General features: G+C 40.2%; 1 protein-coding gene across 1 annotated transcript in view; it reads right to left on the bottom strand.

Annotated features, from left to right (window-relative positions):
* The window catches only part of afdna (afadin, adherens junction formation factor a), a 137,694-nt gene that overhangs the window by 35,687 nt on the left and 84,472 nt on the right, over positions 1 to 17,535 (bottom strand). Inside the window, 1 exon segment of the mRNA XM_049590976.1 lies at positions 10,841 to 10,921. Within this exon segment, the coding sequence (XP_049446933.1) occupies positions 10,841 to 10,921 (81 nt within the window).

Below are 17,535 nucleotides of genomic sequence, written 5' to 3'. Positions count from 1 at the left end.
TCTGAACTATGAACTCGTACACATCCTCTAGTCAATATTTTTGTACATTTCTGCATAAATCTAATTTTAAAAGGGATATATAGTACACATTTATAGTGGGGGTTTTTTCTCCACATTTTTATTATAATTTTACTATTTATGTTTATGGTTTTTGACTTTTGCAGTACTTGCTTGTATTTTTATTTCATGGGTAAAATAAATTCCTTATATATGAAAACCTACTTGGCAATTAATTTTATTCTGATCTAGTTCCAGACATTATCTGTAGACATGGTATGTCAAGAGAGGGGATGCTATCAGCAACACTAATAGCCAATCATTGTTGTGGTCAGGGGCATTGATATTGTTATGTTAAAGCTCAAATGGCCGGTTTATTTTGTGAATGTCACAAAAGTGGGGGAAAAAATCTGATATAAGTGTAGTTTGTTTTCTACATTTCTTTTTCTCTGTCACCCTGATTAGTAGCTAAAGGGCTCAAATACACAAAATGTATCATAACTGTGACAGCAAAATGTACATCTCTACATGTGTTGTTAAATATACAGACCCTGTCTAGTCAGAGAAGAAATGTAAAGGCAAACTGCAAAGACATGTTGAAACATGTGCACATGTAGACACACAGCAGGTTTGCTGCATTAATGAAGCTAGCTGGATGTTGGGGTGCCAGTCAGAGTGAAACCAGATGTGTTGCTAGTCAACTGATCATCAACTGATTGATATAAAAACACACCTTTCTTTGCAAATCAATCTCACTCAGACATCACATTACAAAGCATCTACTGAAAGAGACAAAATGTTTCCTGTGAGTGTGCGTGGCTCTGTTTATGGATGTACTTTATAAGAATAGCTGGAATACCTGAGGGAGAGCTTTACTGTGTTTTAATGGACAGTGCTGGTTCCTTTAAAGTGCCCTGACAACAAATCAAAGCTGCCAAGTCTGTATTAGGGGAAGGATTGAACTGAAGGAGTCTGCTTTTTTAAACAAGCTCCACACCAAATTTGAAATGGAAACTCCAAAACTTTTAATAATAAATTCAGAACAACCTCTCCCATGTCAGGATATGACATACTGTCTGATCAAATCTTGCTCACATCCTGAAGTGGTTGCACTTAAATTATACTTGGATATAAGTTTGAAGTGGACAGCAATGTGGAGACAATTCTATCAATTTCCTGAGGTAAGCCTGGCTGGCTGGACACTCGAAATCCCCCTCTGAGAACAAGACAGTGAAGAAACTAGTGGCTGCATGAAGTGTTTTCAACAAAGCTCACAACCACAGCTACAGAAAAAGCCAAGTGATACAAAAAGAAAGCTCTCTTTTGCCACGGTAGAAAAAAATGTATTGTGAAAAACAAGCATCTGGCCTGTGTGTGAACCACTTATTATGGATGTTTTGAAAAGTGCTACATAAAGTTATTATCATTGCTGTTATCAGTTAGCCTGGAAATCCAGACTCAAATCTAGAAAGATTTTGAGTGTGGCCCTCACCGATACACCCTTACTACCCAAGGGACGGCACTAACTGAGCACGCAATTGGATAGCACAATAGCCAATCAGAGCAAAAAACAAAGTGACGTATTCATTGCAGTAAGCCCCATTTGTTTTCCCAACAGTGGGGCTAACTGATACATTATGCTTTTGCCGTATCCCGTCAGCAAAACGGCAAAAAACATCCTTCCTGGAAGGCTTCTCAGGCAGTCTTCTTTTCCTCTCTCAAGGAAAAAGATAAGTGTAGCTGGCTTCGCTATTCTTCCAAAGCTAAATTTAATGGACGCGGTCCTTCAGCAGCTGCCATCTTGGCTGTTTACTTTTCAACTCCTACGGTGCAGCGCTGTCTTCATCATGTTACGCCCGCCCAGAGCCCGCCTCTGTCAGATAGACTGATCTGATTGGTCCGATTTGCGATTCAACGGGCTCTCCTCGTCGGGGCCAGATTCGTGTGCAGTGCAAATTTGAATTTGCTGGGGGCGGGGCATCTGGATTTCCAGGTTAGTTATCAATGATATTATTCCTTTTTTGTGGATGTTTTTCAGCTCAGGAACAATCCAACTAATTGAAAATCAATCCAGTGTCCCTGATATGACCTTTTAATGCCAGTTAAAGTAAGAAAATAAGGGTCCTTAAAATAGAATATGATTTCAGATGTATGCTAATGTCTCATTTAAGAGAAAGTAAATGTCAGACAAATGTATTTGTGCGGCCACCTGCACATATGTGACGTTGCTTTCTGTGATGTGTAGGGCTGCAACTAATGATTAATCTGTCCCTTATTCTCTTGACTAATCGATCAGTGTAATGGTGAATCACGTTTCCTTGAGCCCAATGGACATCAAAAGTCTTGTTTTGTCCAATCAACAGTCCGAAACCCAAAGATATTCAGGTTGCAATTATATAAAACAGAAAAATTGAAAACCCCAGCAGGATCAAGCCAATTTTTGCTCTATTAATAAAGCAAATGATTAACCAATAGCATAAAATTACTGCCAATGAGTTCCCTGTTGGCTAACTACCTGTTCCAGCTATCATAAACTATCACCAACTATCTGAATGAGCTCTGATCAAGTGAGAAACACCGCAGTCTCTCTCCAAAGTCTCCAAGACGCAGCCCATGTAAATACATGAACCTGAATTCTAAAAATGTAAATTATACATCTGCTCTTTGAGTGTTTGTCTGGACAGCGGAGTCAGAGTGACATGACAGTTTTCTCCTGAGCCCTTCTGTGGCTGACACACGCTGAGAAACTGACCTCTACAGCCGATCCACAAGGTTGAGAAACTACTGCTGTAGCAGGCTGCCCACACACACCAAGATTACAACGTTAATACATGTCAACCTGCTCTCTGGAGCCTTTCTGAGGTTATTAAACACTTATCCAAAAAGGCGCCATTTAAACCAGAGGTGTTCAAAGGCCCTGCTTACCTACACAGGTATTTTCTGTCATTTTAGGGGATTTAATATCTTCTCAGGACTCTTTGGGCATGTTCAGTCTGTGGTTGACTGACATCTCCTTGATTCTTCTATTTTAATTGTTGCATCTGTACAGACAGATCCTTTGAGATTCTTTAGTAAATGCAATTTCATGACTTGAGCAAATTTGCAGTTTATAACCGCACCCAACTTTAACCTGAGAAGATGTCTGATCTGCCAAAATAACTGGCAACACCTGTGGGGGTGGGCAGAGGCTTTGATGCCATCTTTTTTTGACAGCGCCAAAACTAAAGCTGAGATGAAGATACATGGCTCACTTGAAAAAAAAGTTGACAATGAAAGGCGTGGGATATATGGGAGATATTAAATATAATCGGTAAAAGTGAAACTGTAGTTATATATTGACCAGTTCGACTTATTAATTTGTTAATTTAGTGTAATTTAAGCCATTTTGTCTGCCACAGTCACATGACATTGCTGCTTTGTAAAGTGCACTTTTTGGTTGCTTTATGTAGACAGTCCTGCTTGCAAATGTGTGCATGCTGCAGTCCACACTCCATGCCACTGAGTATGCATGGAAATAGAAAGAGGTACCCATAATCTAGGGAAAAACAGACTTCCCACAGGTCAAAAATAAATCTGAGGAGGCTTCCTCCTCCTGTCAAGACACTTCCATCACAATAATCCTACAAATCTTTGAATCAAACTTGTAGAGAACCATAGCAGTTTAGACACAGGAGATAATAGGTTAAAATAAAGATAAATCCAATGTTATGCCAATGCCTCTTCAGTTTCACCACTAGCAGCTGTTTGGGATGACGTTCACACAGTGGAGTTTCCTTTAGAAAACACCTGCACTGCCATCTTGTTCACATTTACAATAAGCAGAAGTTGATGTATTATACTGTACATGTGCTGTTTGCTGGAACATATCTGGGTATTCAAAAAACTGTCATCAAACTGTCATAAACCTAAGCTATTGTTACAATGGGTCAAAACATAGTTGGGCAGATGGGCTGCACAGTATATTCTTTTTTCCCTTATTGCAATGTCAACTTGCATAATACAAACTGCAAAATTGCAATTTGAACATAGTAACATTTTATTAAATTGCATTCTGTAGGTACTGTTCTATCTAAAATGTGCCATGCTGCTTACTCTCTCACCAATCAGTCAGTTATGTCAGGTCCAACAATGAGGAATGGTTGATGGCCCGGGGACAGGAAACACAGTCAGTTGCCTCATCGTGCCAGTGCTTGAGAAAGTGAATGAGCAAGTAATGTTTTAACTTCTGCTCTACTCTCAAAGACTTCGCTTTGCTCTGCCCGTGTCTGTTTACGCTAAATTAGAGTGCAGTTCGTAAAAAATACACTTACCCCTTTTCCACCCAAATTAGCGGCATCCACAGGTTTTTTAAACAAGGGAAAACCCGCTAAAAATAGGTGATAGATTGCCAGAACAGAGCCAGCTAAAATTAGCGTATTTACTTGAGTGTTGTGTTTCCATCAATGCCAATCAGAGCTGGAGCCCATTAATACTTGTGAGCACTGCAGAGTTATTCGACTCCGATGTGAATGCTGATTGTAACCTTGGCCATTACATTAAAAAGCCAGATGTTAGCATGTGATGGTGGGGTTTTTGTGCAGTGGGAAAGGGGCTGATTTCGGCAGTCAATATAAATGACATACAACATAAAATGCAGGAGAACATTCATTGCGTCTTGGATAAAAAAACACATGAATGAATTGAAAACGATGGCTCATGTTGTAAAAGTAGCGTAGCTCCTTTGGGTTTTAGCTCAGCATGTAACGAGTGTGTGGTTGAGAGGGAGTGACAGTGGATGCGCTCAGAGCTGACAGCTGTTGGCAACTGGAGCCAAGACATAAGCAGTAGAATTGTCCAGTGGTAGTACAACTCGAGTAATAAATCAGAAAGGCCGATACTACAGATGTATTAGTATTGGTGTATATGTCGGCCAGCAACAAGAAAAGGTCAATTCTTTGGAAGAAGTGGAAGCAAAACTAAGGGATCCTTATCAAGATCACTTTGGTTAATTTATCTTTTACCTCCCAATCATTGATATTAGTATCACCTTTGTGTGGGGGAAACACTGGGAACAGTTGAGGGAACTTCATGATTAAAACGCTGTTTCATCATGTCCTCTGATAACCTCGGAAGCCATTCAGATTGACCACCAAAGATCGGCTCGAAAATAGAGGCAAACAACAACATGGAAGTTGCTGTGTAAAGATAGGAAATACCTCAGCTAGTGAGCGACGTGCAGGACTTCTTCCCTGCAAGTATGTCCCAATTTTTCCATACAATCCCGCCAAATTGTGATTCTTCCACTAGATAAAAGGTGGCGTTTAAAATGAGCGCCAAGACATACAAACATTCTCTTTCACACACCTTGTAAACACCTCCTGGCTGCAGCTTTACAGGAAAGAGAGTGCATGTGTGTGTGCGGTACATCCTCCCATTGTTTCAGTCCTCACAGGGGGTAACCCTCTCATATTATTGTTCCACTGCTAGTGCCATTCAATAAGCTAACAAACAAATACACACAACTAATACTTCAAACACATTATGCAAACAGAAAGAGCAGTTTTCCTAAGTCATTCGTGTCACGGTACTTCAGATCCAGAGTCCCATTTTGGTCACAATCACACAGTGTGTCTCTAATTACAAACAGTACAACTACTCCAGACCTTTACACATTACAGGGTGCTCTGGTCCATTGCCTATTGTCATATACTGTATACATCTTACACATCCAAGTGCTGCTCTATCAGATGAGATAATTGGCCATTAACCAAAGCAGAAGTACATGACAAGATTTATAAATGAGTGTGGTATGACATTCTCTCTTGTATGAAACATTGTCGTGCCTCTGAGAAACCTCTGGCTGTTTTATCTGTACAGAAGGAATGTTCTGTTCTTTGCTGCAATAGATACATGAGTAAACACACCGACCCAAGAGCGGGAGAGGGAGGGCAGGAGTTTCGTCAACTCCCAACTTTCCTCCGGACAGCTGGGAGCTGACGAATACAATACCATGAAACACACACTCACACAGACACACACGGGTTTGACTGATGTTACTATTTTTAAGGATACGAATCTGTTTTAATTCACAGCAAACTCCTCCACTTTGCTCCACAGAGAGAGACAAAGGGCTTAAACAACATGAACATAACACTTCAAGTGTCTGTCATGTTTAATATGAAGTTAAAAGTCAATCACTGCAACAACTGCTGGACAAACTGGTTTTACTACTGTGGATAAACGCTGCTATTTTTAAACTGTAGTACAGTCATTTCATTGAGTTTTTGTTCATTAATTATGAGAACAGTCGTCAGATGTTGCCAAAAATGTTGATTGCAATCAAAACGAAAAAGCCTCTCATCAAGTACATTTATTCTAAGCACAAAATAAGGAGATTACTAACAATAAAATACTATTTATGCATATTTCTGCAGTAATCAAGGGCTTAAAACAAACAACTGACAACCAACAACAAGATGAAGTTGGATTTTTTATAAAGACTACAGCAATAACACATAATTAAACAGCTTAACCTCACTGAGCACAAAGCCCAAAATGCATGTGCATTTTTTAAACATCTGTGTCTCCTTTGTGTACCTTAGTTTAACCATTAGCAGAATGCTCCTGAGAGCAAACAGTGATAAGTGACAAACCGGAGGGCCATCACACTGAACGGTACACACACGATAAACTATGCACCCTCGACCTCTGCGTTTAAATAACGTCAGTGTGTTAGGAGTGACAGCAACAAAGAGAATCACAATATGAAGAGGACACAAAAGAACTTGGGCTTTAAAATAATGAGCAAACAGAACAAACACACTCTTTATCTGGCTTGTATGTGCAAAAGCATCCACACGCACATTTCAAATAGTCTTTAACTCATTCAAAAATAACACCAAAGACCGCACGTGATGGAGAAACTTTGAGAAGTGACTAGAAATGTAAGTTAATAAGACTTTCTTTCAACTTCACAGGTGTTGTTGCACACACACATACACAACCATTAAAGCACTGTTACCTGGTCTCTCCTGCCCACCACAGAAAACCACATGTTGCAGCCACTCGTCAGTGTTGTCCAGACCAGTTTATGCCGGGACGTCCAGACTGGGACACGCACACAAATGCACACACACACCCCCTTTTATGCCGGAGAGCGTTTGATCCTGCTAACGTGCACCAACAAGTCCAGAACCTCCCAATTACACTGGCTGGGACTAATCCATTCAGCTGAACGTCTATGTTTAAAATCAGTATTTACTGCTGGAAATGCGGGATAAAAAAGTTATGTAGATTCCTATGTGTGTGGCATAAAGTAGTGGAAGTTTACTGTAGGTCATTTTAAAAAGTTTAGTGAAAAAAAGGCCTATAATAATAAGTAGTGTGTATTTGAAAAGCTGTATAGATCCCAGTACATGTGGTTAAAAAAGTTGCAGTAAATTCCTGAAATGTTCCCAAGTGCAGAAAAATTCCTCCACGAGTTCCTAATTGACGCGTGTTTGTTAAGAAACAGAGAATCCAGGCAGCAATCCAGAGGTGAAGTGTCAGCTAGAACGCCCGCTGGTCAGAGTGAGGTGGAGCGCTGCTGCAGCTCCACCAGGCAAACACACACACACACTCTCCCAGTTATATAACAGGACAGAGCTCAGCCCAGTTTACCGAGAATTCAAGCAGCTGTTTGACAAAATTCTCTCTACCTGCCTTTCCCATCCCACACACACATGCACACACACTTCTTTGCTTGCTCTCCTCCTCATACGTCCACACAGCTTTGAAAACAAACAGAGCAAGGAGGTTTCCTCAGTACATCCTTCCTTCCCACTCACACACACATGCACACAGCCGCACAGGAAAGCTCTCGCCTTCAGCAGGAAACTCACTCTACTCTGAAGAAAGAGAGAAAGAGTCCATATGTATCGCACAGAGAACAAATACTATCGGTTTGCCTCACAGACCTTTATCATTAAAAAAGTATCAGCAAAGCACAAAAACAGGATGCAACACAACAAGATCTCGCCTACGATGGCTGATAACAAAACATAGTGACAAAACCTTACACCCAAGTCTTTCTATTGTTTGATGAAAGAGAAGAAGGAAGCAGAAAAGACATTAACATCACAGACCTCTAACATGTTAGGGAGGGACACCCACCATCAGTTCACCCCAAAATCAAAAATCCATACTCTTCCTCTTACCTGTAGGGATGATTATCAATAGACTGTTTTAGTGTGAGTTGCTGAGTGTTGGAGATATCGACTATCGTCTGTCTTCTCTTGAATATAATGGAGCTAGATGGCACTCGGCTTGTAGTGCTCAAAGCGCCAAAAAAATACATCTGAAAAACTCAACAGCAATGTCTCGTTCCATAAATCATGACCTGGTTACTCAAGATAATCCACAGACCTTGTTGTGGGCAGTTTCATGTTGGAACTATTTTCTTTCTACCAAACTACACCCACCAAATGTATCACCGTGCAGAGAGAAACGGGCATCTACTCATGAATGAGAGGCTCGTGCTCATGACAGCACAAGATGTTAATGGCGTCCTACTTAGCTGAGCTGTAACGTTAGAGATGCAGTAGATGCACGTTTCCTTCAGCACAGTGATAAATTTGGCAGCTAGTTCCTAACTGAAACTGTTCACAACAAGGTCTGTGGTTTATCTTGAGTAACTGGGTCATGATTTCTGGAAAGAGACATTGTTGTTGAGTTTTTCAGATATAAGTCGAGTGCCATCTATCTTATATTGGAGAGGGGCCAACATCTCTACATCCGATATCTCCAACTCTCTGCAATACACACATAAAACAATCTTCACTGACTAAAAACACTACAGGTAAGAGGAAAAATATGTGTTTTTGAATTTAGAGTGAACTGTCCCTTTAAAACAAAATTACATAACCTGTCTGTCCTGTAAATGCAGGGTTTCCCCTACAGGAAATGTTTTAGTCAAAGTGGAAATCCAACTGTGCTGGATTTTTCTTCGCTGTTTTAAATTTTAATCCAAGCAATAAGGGACATGGTGGTGCCTCAAAGGTGTATAACTTTTATTTGTTCTGGGTTTGTTTCCTGCCGTGTACCTTTGTGAATCCACACAGGGAAAAAGAAAGTAAAACTCAAATGAAACAAACCAAATACCCAACAGTCTGCAACTGAAAGTGGAGCTTCTATGAATGCTGTCCTGTCCTGTCATGATGCTGTCAAACTGTTAAATGCTCAGAAAGAGGCAGCTGATGATACAGGATGTTATGTAAAATTGGTGGTAGATGATGGAGATGTTTGTTTAATCACTGATGATTAGGTTGGATGATGACAGCTGGATTTATCCTGGTTGTGCTCTCTCATTTGGTGGACACTGTTTCATAGAAGTTTGAGTGGTGGGCATTTGTTTTACATGTTTTCATTATATTCCTAACATTTCTAATGTTTAAGTCTGTGTCTATTCTCTGCTATACCTTGATATAACTTGATAAAAACCTAAAACTGCTTTACATATGAGCTTTATGTTAGCCCTAACTTTGCAGTGACGTTTTAAACTTTTAGCTTGTTAGCTAATTCTGTATCGTAAGTTATACTGATTTGGTTTTTAACATCTGGACAACGGTATTTTTTGTAGAAACTTAAGGGTCTAGATTTCTTAATAGTCTGTTCATTACATTTTTAAAGGCTTAGGACATGAACAGCATGTCACCACTTTGTCTTTTTCATATCAAGTCACTATTTAAACTATTGTTTAATAATAATAAAAAAAGTTAGACTGTGAAAAATGAAGCTGACATAATCAAGTTTACCAGTTTGCTGCCTACAGAAGGCAATCTGTGTCCAGCAATATTGATTTCACCCAGCAGATGCCACCACTGAGCACATCTGTCATTTTTTTGGACAATAATAATGATTTTGTTTGCTTGAGGTCTGAGGTTTGAGATTTCTCATCGACATGCTGTTCCTCTTCTTTTAAACTGCACATTCTTGAGTGTCAGACACTCAAAGCTTGGCAGAGTGAAACCTCTTGAAGATGCACTCATCTTCATGTAATCACATTTATCTCCTGTCCATCTTTATTCCTCTAGGCCACTCACTTAATCAAATCCAATATGGCATAAAAAAGTTTTCAAAGCAAAAACAGTAAGGTATGTTCGCCAAGTTTGCAGCTAACATGGAGAAAACACATGGATACATTTTTCCTGACACTGCAGATGCCCTCCTGGTGCATCTTTGCACTTTCCTTTAATACTGAAACACAGCAGTGAGATGAAGAACTTCCCTGGGTTTTGCCATCCATCAGAGGTGTGTGAGCAAATAAACAACATGGACAGACAGTGATGAATAGCCCCGCTCTCCACACACCCACTGCCCCTCCAACAGCAAACTAAATGGACCATGTTTTCATCCACCAGTCATCCAGAGGTTTCTTTGCAATGTCACTGTTTAGTCTCTGCGCTGCTGTCAGACTCAACAATGAAAGCAGCCTATTTAAAGTAGCAGCCTTTTCTGTCAGCACTGTGTCGCTCAGCTTTACACACACGCAGGCACGCACACACACACACACACACACACACAGACACAAATCCAACACACTGTCTCGACAGCCAAGATAAAAACATTCAAGTTATTTTTGGATTTCCTGTCAAATTCATGCCAATCCTTTACACTTTTACTTTTGAAAATGTTTGAAAAACATAAGACTTCTCCCTTGAAAGAGAAGTTTTCTTATTAAAAAAAAGTTTCCTGAATAGCTCAGACAAATCTCAGATCTGCTGTAGTTTGGATTTAACTCTTCACACACACACACACACACACACACACACACACACACACACACACACACACACACACACAAACACTTCCAGGTGGTATTTCCTACCTTGGCAGCCACGATGCTGAGGCCCATGCCGTTGTGCTTCTTCAGGGTTACCGTGACAACCTCCGGGTCTTTCCTCATTGGCTGAAACGAGAGATGGACAGGAAGGACAAACTGTGAGTGAGGATGAAACCTCTTAGACGTGTCTTTAAACAGCCTCGGGGGGAATTCAACGAGTGTCCTCTGGTGTTGTGTTCCCTCCGTCTGAGACCAGACTGTGGAGTAAAAGGAGGGAGGGATGAGAAAAGGGAGGGAAGGAATGAAGGAGGGATAAAAAGGGGAAAGGGGAAGACCACAGAGGAACCTGTGGTCGCTGGAAGCAAGTCAAGAATGAAAACCACATAATGGCTACCCACACACACACACACACACACACACACACACACACACACACACACACACATACATACACACTCACATATATACACAGCAGGGCTCATTTGAGCAGGGCTGGGTGACTGGGTGGGGAGAAAGACAGAAACAAAGAAAGAGAGAGAGACAGAGAGCGATGGAGGTTTCCCACATCATGAAAAAATATTCTGACAAAGGATACTCCAAAATAAATACGCTCATGTCAGACTTGCACAAAAGTATGTCCACATCGCAGCTTGTATTTTTATGTCTGGACAGCACTGTTGTGTAAATGCAGAATTGATTGCAATGAGTTGATTTTTTTTTTTTTTTTTTTGCAATCTGCAGGAACACCCAGAAACACACAAAACAACAACCGCACAACAATTACTGCTACAACAACAATAAATCTACACTACAAGACAAAACAGACTACAATTAAAACAAGACCGCACCGGTAGAACAGTGACAGCTACATTACAGTTGACATCTTGGCTACAACGCTGACAACCAGAATACAGGCCATGTCAATAGCATAAAAGTAACAATGCACAAAATGCTTGACCGGGGTCTTCTTGTTTGTATAAATCATAGGCCGTATTCACAATCATTCTGAGAACACTCTCAGAGAGCTCCTAACTTAGCTTAAAGCTTAGCTTTTAGTAAGGAGTCCTAGCTTAGGAGTGATTTAGGAAAGTTCTCAGAGCAACTCTGAGCAAGGAAGAGACACAAACTTTTATCTAAGTGAGGAGGTGTGGTTGACCCTGTTGCTAGGTGTGATGCATTAACAGATGTGATTGGTTGTCGCAGATATGCCCCTTTTTGAGCCTGTAAGGTGTGGACACCCAGTAGAAATGAAATGAACTGCTGACTGTGAAAGTGTTGTCATTGTTAGTGTGATCACTCTGCTGATGGAAGGTTGAAGCAGATCTAAGTCATCACTGGTGCATTTTATTTCTGGCGTTACAGCGTTAGGTGGGAAATGTGTGCGTATCCCTAATGACATCAACCACACACACAGTATCCCTGCACGATATAATCTGTAGAATTTCATTTACTCACTGTCTTTCAGCGTGTGGAGAATATGTCTATGACTTCTGTTTCAACCATTTCCTCCTCTGAATAAGAAACTCTTAAACCTCTTAAAAGGCCTCCTCCCTACTCCTAACTGTTTTTCACCTTAGGAGCTCTTTTAAGGTCTGAGATGCCCTGTGAATAACGTATATCTTTGCAAGGACCTAGTCTTAACTTTAAGGGGGAATCCTAACATATAAATTCTAAGTCTGGCCTCACAGAGGGTGTTAAATCTGCCAACAGTTCAGTTTGTCAGGTGTATGCAGCGTTTCTGACAGGTTTTATGGCAGTGTCGGTCAGTCTGTCTGCTTTGCGTCACATTTTGCTGCAATAAAAATGATTAAGGTCAGATGAACAGACTGAAGACTTTATCTTAGCAGGTAAAACTGATGGGCTAAGGATTTGGAGTTGGTGAAAAAAAGTAATAAATTGCAATATATCAAAATATATTTTATCACAATAACCAGCATACTGCAATACGTTTAATGTTGCAATAATATCGTATCGTAGGTCCTCTAGTGATTCCCTATCCCTCAGTGTTTCCTCAGTTAGAAATATGTAGCAGAATGGTATTAATAGTATATGCATACTAAAAAGAGCTAACAACTTGATTTGTCTAGTCAGACTACAGAGGCCTCATGTCAGTTGAACTTTAAAATGCATTTTTGCAGAGAACGAGCATTGGGTTTTGTTTCGCTTTAGGAAGAGATGTCTTTGAGTCCAATAAGGACAACACAAGCCATTACAGCAAACTCTTTCAAAGTACATATGGTCGAGTCAGTATTGTTTTAAAAATGTGGACCTTTCCTTTAAGCTTCAGGTAAAGCTTTCTACAAGCCGACTTATGTAAGACCTTTATTATAAAGCAGGTACAGCTTTAGGCCTTCAGCAGCGACTTCAGCGACAGAATAAAAGCAGGTCTATATACAAATTTGGGACATTTTTAAACCTTTTCTGTCAGCAGAGTCAGTTTTGTTACCGCAGGGGAGGAATGTTGGAAGACAACACAGCCACCATGAGCTGAATAGATGGAAAAGTAGATGTGAACAGATCAAACCTCTGACCTCTGGTTAGGTGAAACTTTTTACCTTTATAGTGCAGGTTCCCCAACCATATGAAGCATGAGGAGGAGGAGGAGCAAGTAGTCCAGAAACTAAATACACTCCAATTCTCTCGCTTAGTTTTCCCAGATTGAAGGGTAGTTTAAAAAGTAAGAATAATTACAGGACTTAACTGTAGTTCACTAAATAACTGCTGGGATTCACTGTCCTGTCAACACAGTGAGGAAGATATCACAGTCCTAATGGCTGACAGCTGTGTTTATAGCTACAATTAATCAGAGCACAAAAGAAATCAATGAAAACAGCTTTAACATTATAAACAGCCTCTGGACTACTTGCAAAGCTTAAGTGTGAGTATTGGCTCAGATGAGAGGGTGTAGCTCTGGATCCTTCTCCTTTTCATAAACACAGACAAACACCTTCGTGCTCTACTTATGCGCCAGTTTAATCCGCTCTTTGAAAACTGGCTCTCTGTCCACACAGCTCTAGAGTTTATACCAATCGCAGCAGATCATTTCTAAAAAAGAAAACTCTCCTCTCTTACTTAGGTTTGGACAAAATGTTGAAATGGAAAGTGTACATAACCTAAACCATTTATACGTTTTATGTTTTGCATGCACTATTGATTACATGTAAAATATGTAAGACACTACATTAGATCCACCATGTTGAAGAGGATACAGAGCAGAACTGTGCTTGTGATAGGTCACACAAGACTTCCTACATGAGCCACGCCCCCTCAAATCTGGTCCACACACCATTAATCAAAGAGTGTGTGTGTGTATGTGTGTGTGTGTGTGTGTGTGTGTGTGTGTGTGTGTGTGTGTGTGTGTGTGTGTGTGTGTTTGTGAGAGACGCCTGCATTATGTCGAGACTTTAGTCATGAAATAGTAGAGCAGGGATAAACAGACCAATTACAGAGGAAGTGGCTCTGTGAGTGTGAGTGTGTGTGTGTGTGTGTGTGTAGAAGTCTATCATTTACTAACTGCTGCTGCAGTGTGATTGGTGTTGATTAAATTGTGTGTGCGCTTGGTGTGCGTCTGTGTGTGTCTGTGAAGGTTGTTATGAAAAGTAAATTGCCCCTTCTGAAGTCAGTGTAATCACTGCCTTCCAACTGGGAGACCACACACACACACACACACACACACACACACACACACACACACACACACACACACACACACACACACACACACACACACACACACACACACACACACACAAACCTCTGTAACCGAATCAAAGCAACTTCCAGGTTTAAACTTTTCTAAAAATAGTCAAACTATGTCAGCTGTGCCGTCACACTGTCTCCAGCTCAGCCTCTCTTCAGGAATTTTACCTTTTTTAGTCCTGAATTCACTTGAAAACTGAGCCATGTTTTCATTTGTCATGTCGACTACTGGAACTCCAGCTAAATCTCCCTTAAACCCAGTAAATCCAGTATAATTTACACCTGAATTATCTAATACTGGAAAAATGAGCTTAGCCAGAAAAGGTCAACGAGAGAGACCAAGGGAAGGTTACGTAATGTTGACGCATACCATTAGCTGATGTCATCCACATTAGCTAATACTGGGTAATTTGTTTGAAAATTAGGCTTCATTTTACTATAAATCAACCTTGTCAAATTCTTAGCAGCATAATTTACTTTTAACACCAGTTATATGCCTGGTATCCTTCATGAGGGCTCTTATAGTTACATTTTTCAACAATATTTGTTACCTTGTACAACCCAGATTCCCAAAAATTTGGGACTCGGTGTAAAAACAGAGTGCACTGATTTCCAAGAAACAATTTTCAGCTTCAAAACTTTAACAGTTCATATCTCCAGTTCCCAAAGGCTTACTGTGAGTCGTTAAAAGAAGAGGTGATGTAACACAGTGGTAAACTTCTTTGGAGTGTGTTGCAGCATCAAATTCAGAATGAGTGTATATTTCCAAAATACTGATATAATTTAAAAAACTATTTAAAAAAAAAAAGAGCTATTTTTGGCAGATATATAGACGAGGAAAGGTTGTGTTCAGGGAGTGCATATTTCTTTTGTAACACTGGGTGGACTGTAAATAAACTGGGTTTATTACTTATTTATTTGATTACGTGGCAAATTGTCTGGGGATAGTTGTGTATTAGTTGTAAATACATTTGGGAAATTGTTGAAATAATATATGAGTTAAAAGAAGAAATGTAAGAAAGGAGTAGACACATAAGTTTTACTTCTATGTAGCCCTTTTCGGACACTTGTTATTTTTGTCTTGGTTGTTTTTTAGTATGTTTCTTTTTTCATTTCTGGTTTGAAATAAAGTCATTCATTCATTCAAAAAATAATTAAAGTTTAATAGTATGAACATTAAGTATCTTGTCTTCCTGTATTCAACTGAATATAGGTTGAAAAGGATTTGCAAATAATTTCATTCTGTTTCAATTCAAGTTTTACACACTGTCCCAGCTGTTTAGGAATCAGGGTTCTGTGCTCAAATGTACTTGTGATGTGTCGCAGAGGCTCCTGGTTATCTTGTTTCTGCTTTCATTTTGAAGGTTGGGGATGAAAGATATGCTGCTGATTAAAATTAGATGCAATGATGAAAGCATTGCCAAAGTATTTATATTTTAAAAGATTTTTAGAAATGTAAAATTTAGATTGGACAGTTTGAACCCTAAAACAGTATGTAGAAATGAGGCTGCAGCTGACAAGATGACCTCGCCACAGTCACGTGATTTGATAGAAAGCTCCAGAACAACTACTAAATGGACCTTGGGGTGAGAATGTTTCCTAATTACTCTTTCCATGGTCAAGAATGAACTTTGAACTTCATCAGCGTTTTCATCAATATAGAGGAGAAGTCCATAAAGTACTGAAGAGAAAATGTAATTTAAAGTAAGTACTCTCCATCTTTTGAGGAAGATCTTAATATAATTGAAAGCTCCAGAGCAACTACTAAATGGATCTTGAGATTGTTTCCTCAACAAATTTTTTAAGTTTTCAAAAAAACACAGTGTGTGGCTAATATGTTAAACACTAGGATAAAAATCTTGTGAATCAGATTGTTTATTCAGTAATTCAATGAATCCATCCCAAAACAGCAGAATTAACTATACACTAAATATACAGTACAGGCCAAAAGTTTGGACACACCTTCTCATTCAATGCGTTTTCTTTATTTTCATGACTATTTACATTGTAGATTCTCACTGAAGGCATCAAAACTATGAATGAACACATGTGGAGTTATGTACTTAACAAAAAAAGGTGAAATAACTGAAAACATGTTTTATATTCTAGTTTCTTCAAAATAGCCACCCTTTGCTCTGATTACTGCTTTGCACACTCTTGGCATTCTCTCCATGAGCTTCAAGAGGTAGTCACCTGAAATGGTTTTCCAACAGTCTTGAAGGAGTTCCCAGAGGTGTTTAGCACTTGTTGGCCCCTTTGCCTTCACTCTGCAGTCCAGCTCACCCCAAACCATCTCCATTGGGTTCAGGTCCGGTGACTGCGGAGGCCAGGTCATCTGCCGCAGCACTCCATCACTCTCCTTCTTGGTCAAATAGCCCTTACACAGCCTGGAGGTGTGTTTGGGGTCATTGTCCTGTTGAAAAATAAATGATCGTCCAACTAAACGCAATCCGGATGGGATGGCATGTCGCTGCAGGATGCTGTGGTAGCCATGCTGGTTCAGTGTGCCTTCAATTTTGAATAAATCCCCAACAGTGTCACCAGCAAAACACCCCCACACCATCACACCTCCTCCTCCATGCTTCACAGTGGGAACCAGGCATGTGGAATCCATCCGTTCACCTTTTCTGCATCTCACAAAGACACGGCGGTTGGAACCAAAGATCTCAAATTTGGACTCATCAGACCAAAGCACAGATTTCCACTGGTCTAATGTCCATTCCTTGTGTTTCTTGGCCCAAACAAATCTCTTCTGCTTGTTGCCTCTCCTTAGCAGTGGTTTCCTAGCAGCTATTTGACCATGAAGGCCTGATTCACGCAGTCTCCTCTTAACAGTTGTTCTAGAGATGGGTCTGCTGCTAGAACTCTGTGTGGCATTCATCTGGTCTCTGATCTGAGCTGCTGTTAACTTGCCATTTCTGAGGCTGGTGACTCGGATGAACTTATCCTCAGAAGCAGAGGTGACTCTTGGTCTTCCTTTCCTGGGTCGGTCCTCATGTGTGCCAGTTTCGTTGTAGCGCTTGATGGTTTTGCGACTCCAC

Source organism: Epinephelus fuscoguttatus, linkage group LG11 (assembly GCF_011397635.1).
Source record: "Epinephelus fuscoguttatus linkage group LG11, E.fuscoguttatus.final_Chr_v1".
Classification (NCBI taxonomy): Eukaryota; Metazoa; Chordata; class Actinopteri; order Perciformes; family Serranidae; genus Epinephelus; species Epinephelus fuscoguttatus.
Note: the sequence above shows the minus strand (reverse complement) of the source record. Positions and strands in the feature narration are given on the sequence as shown.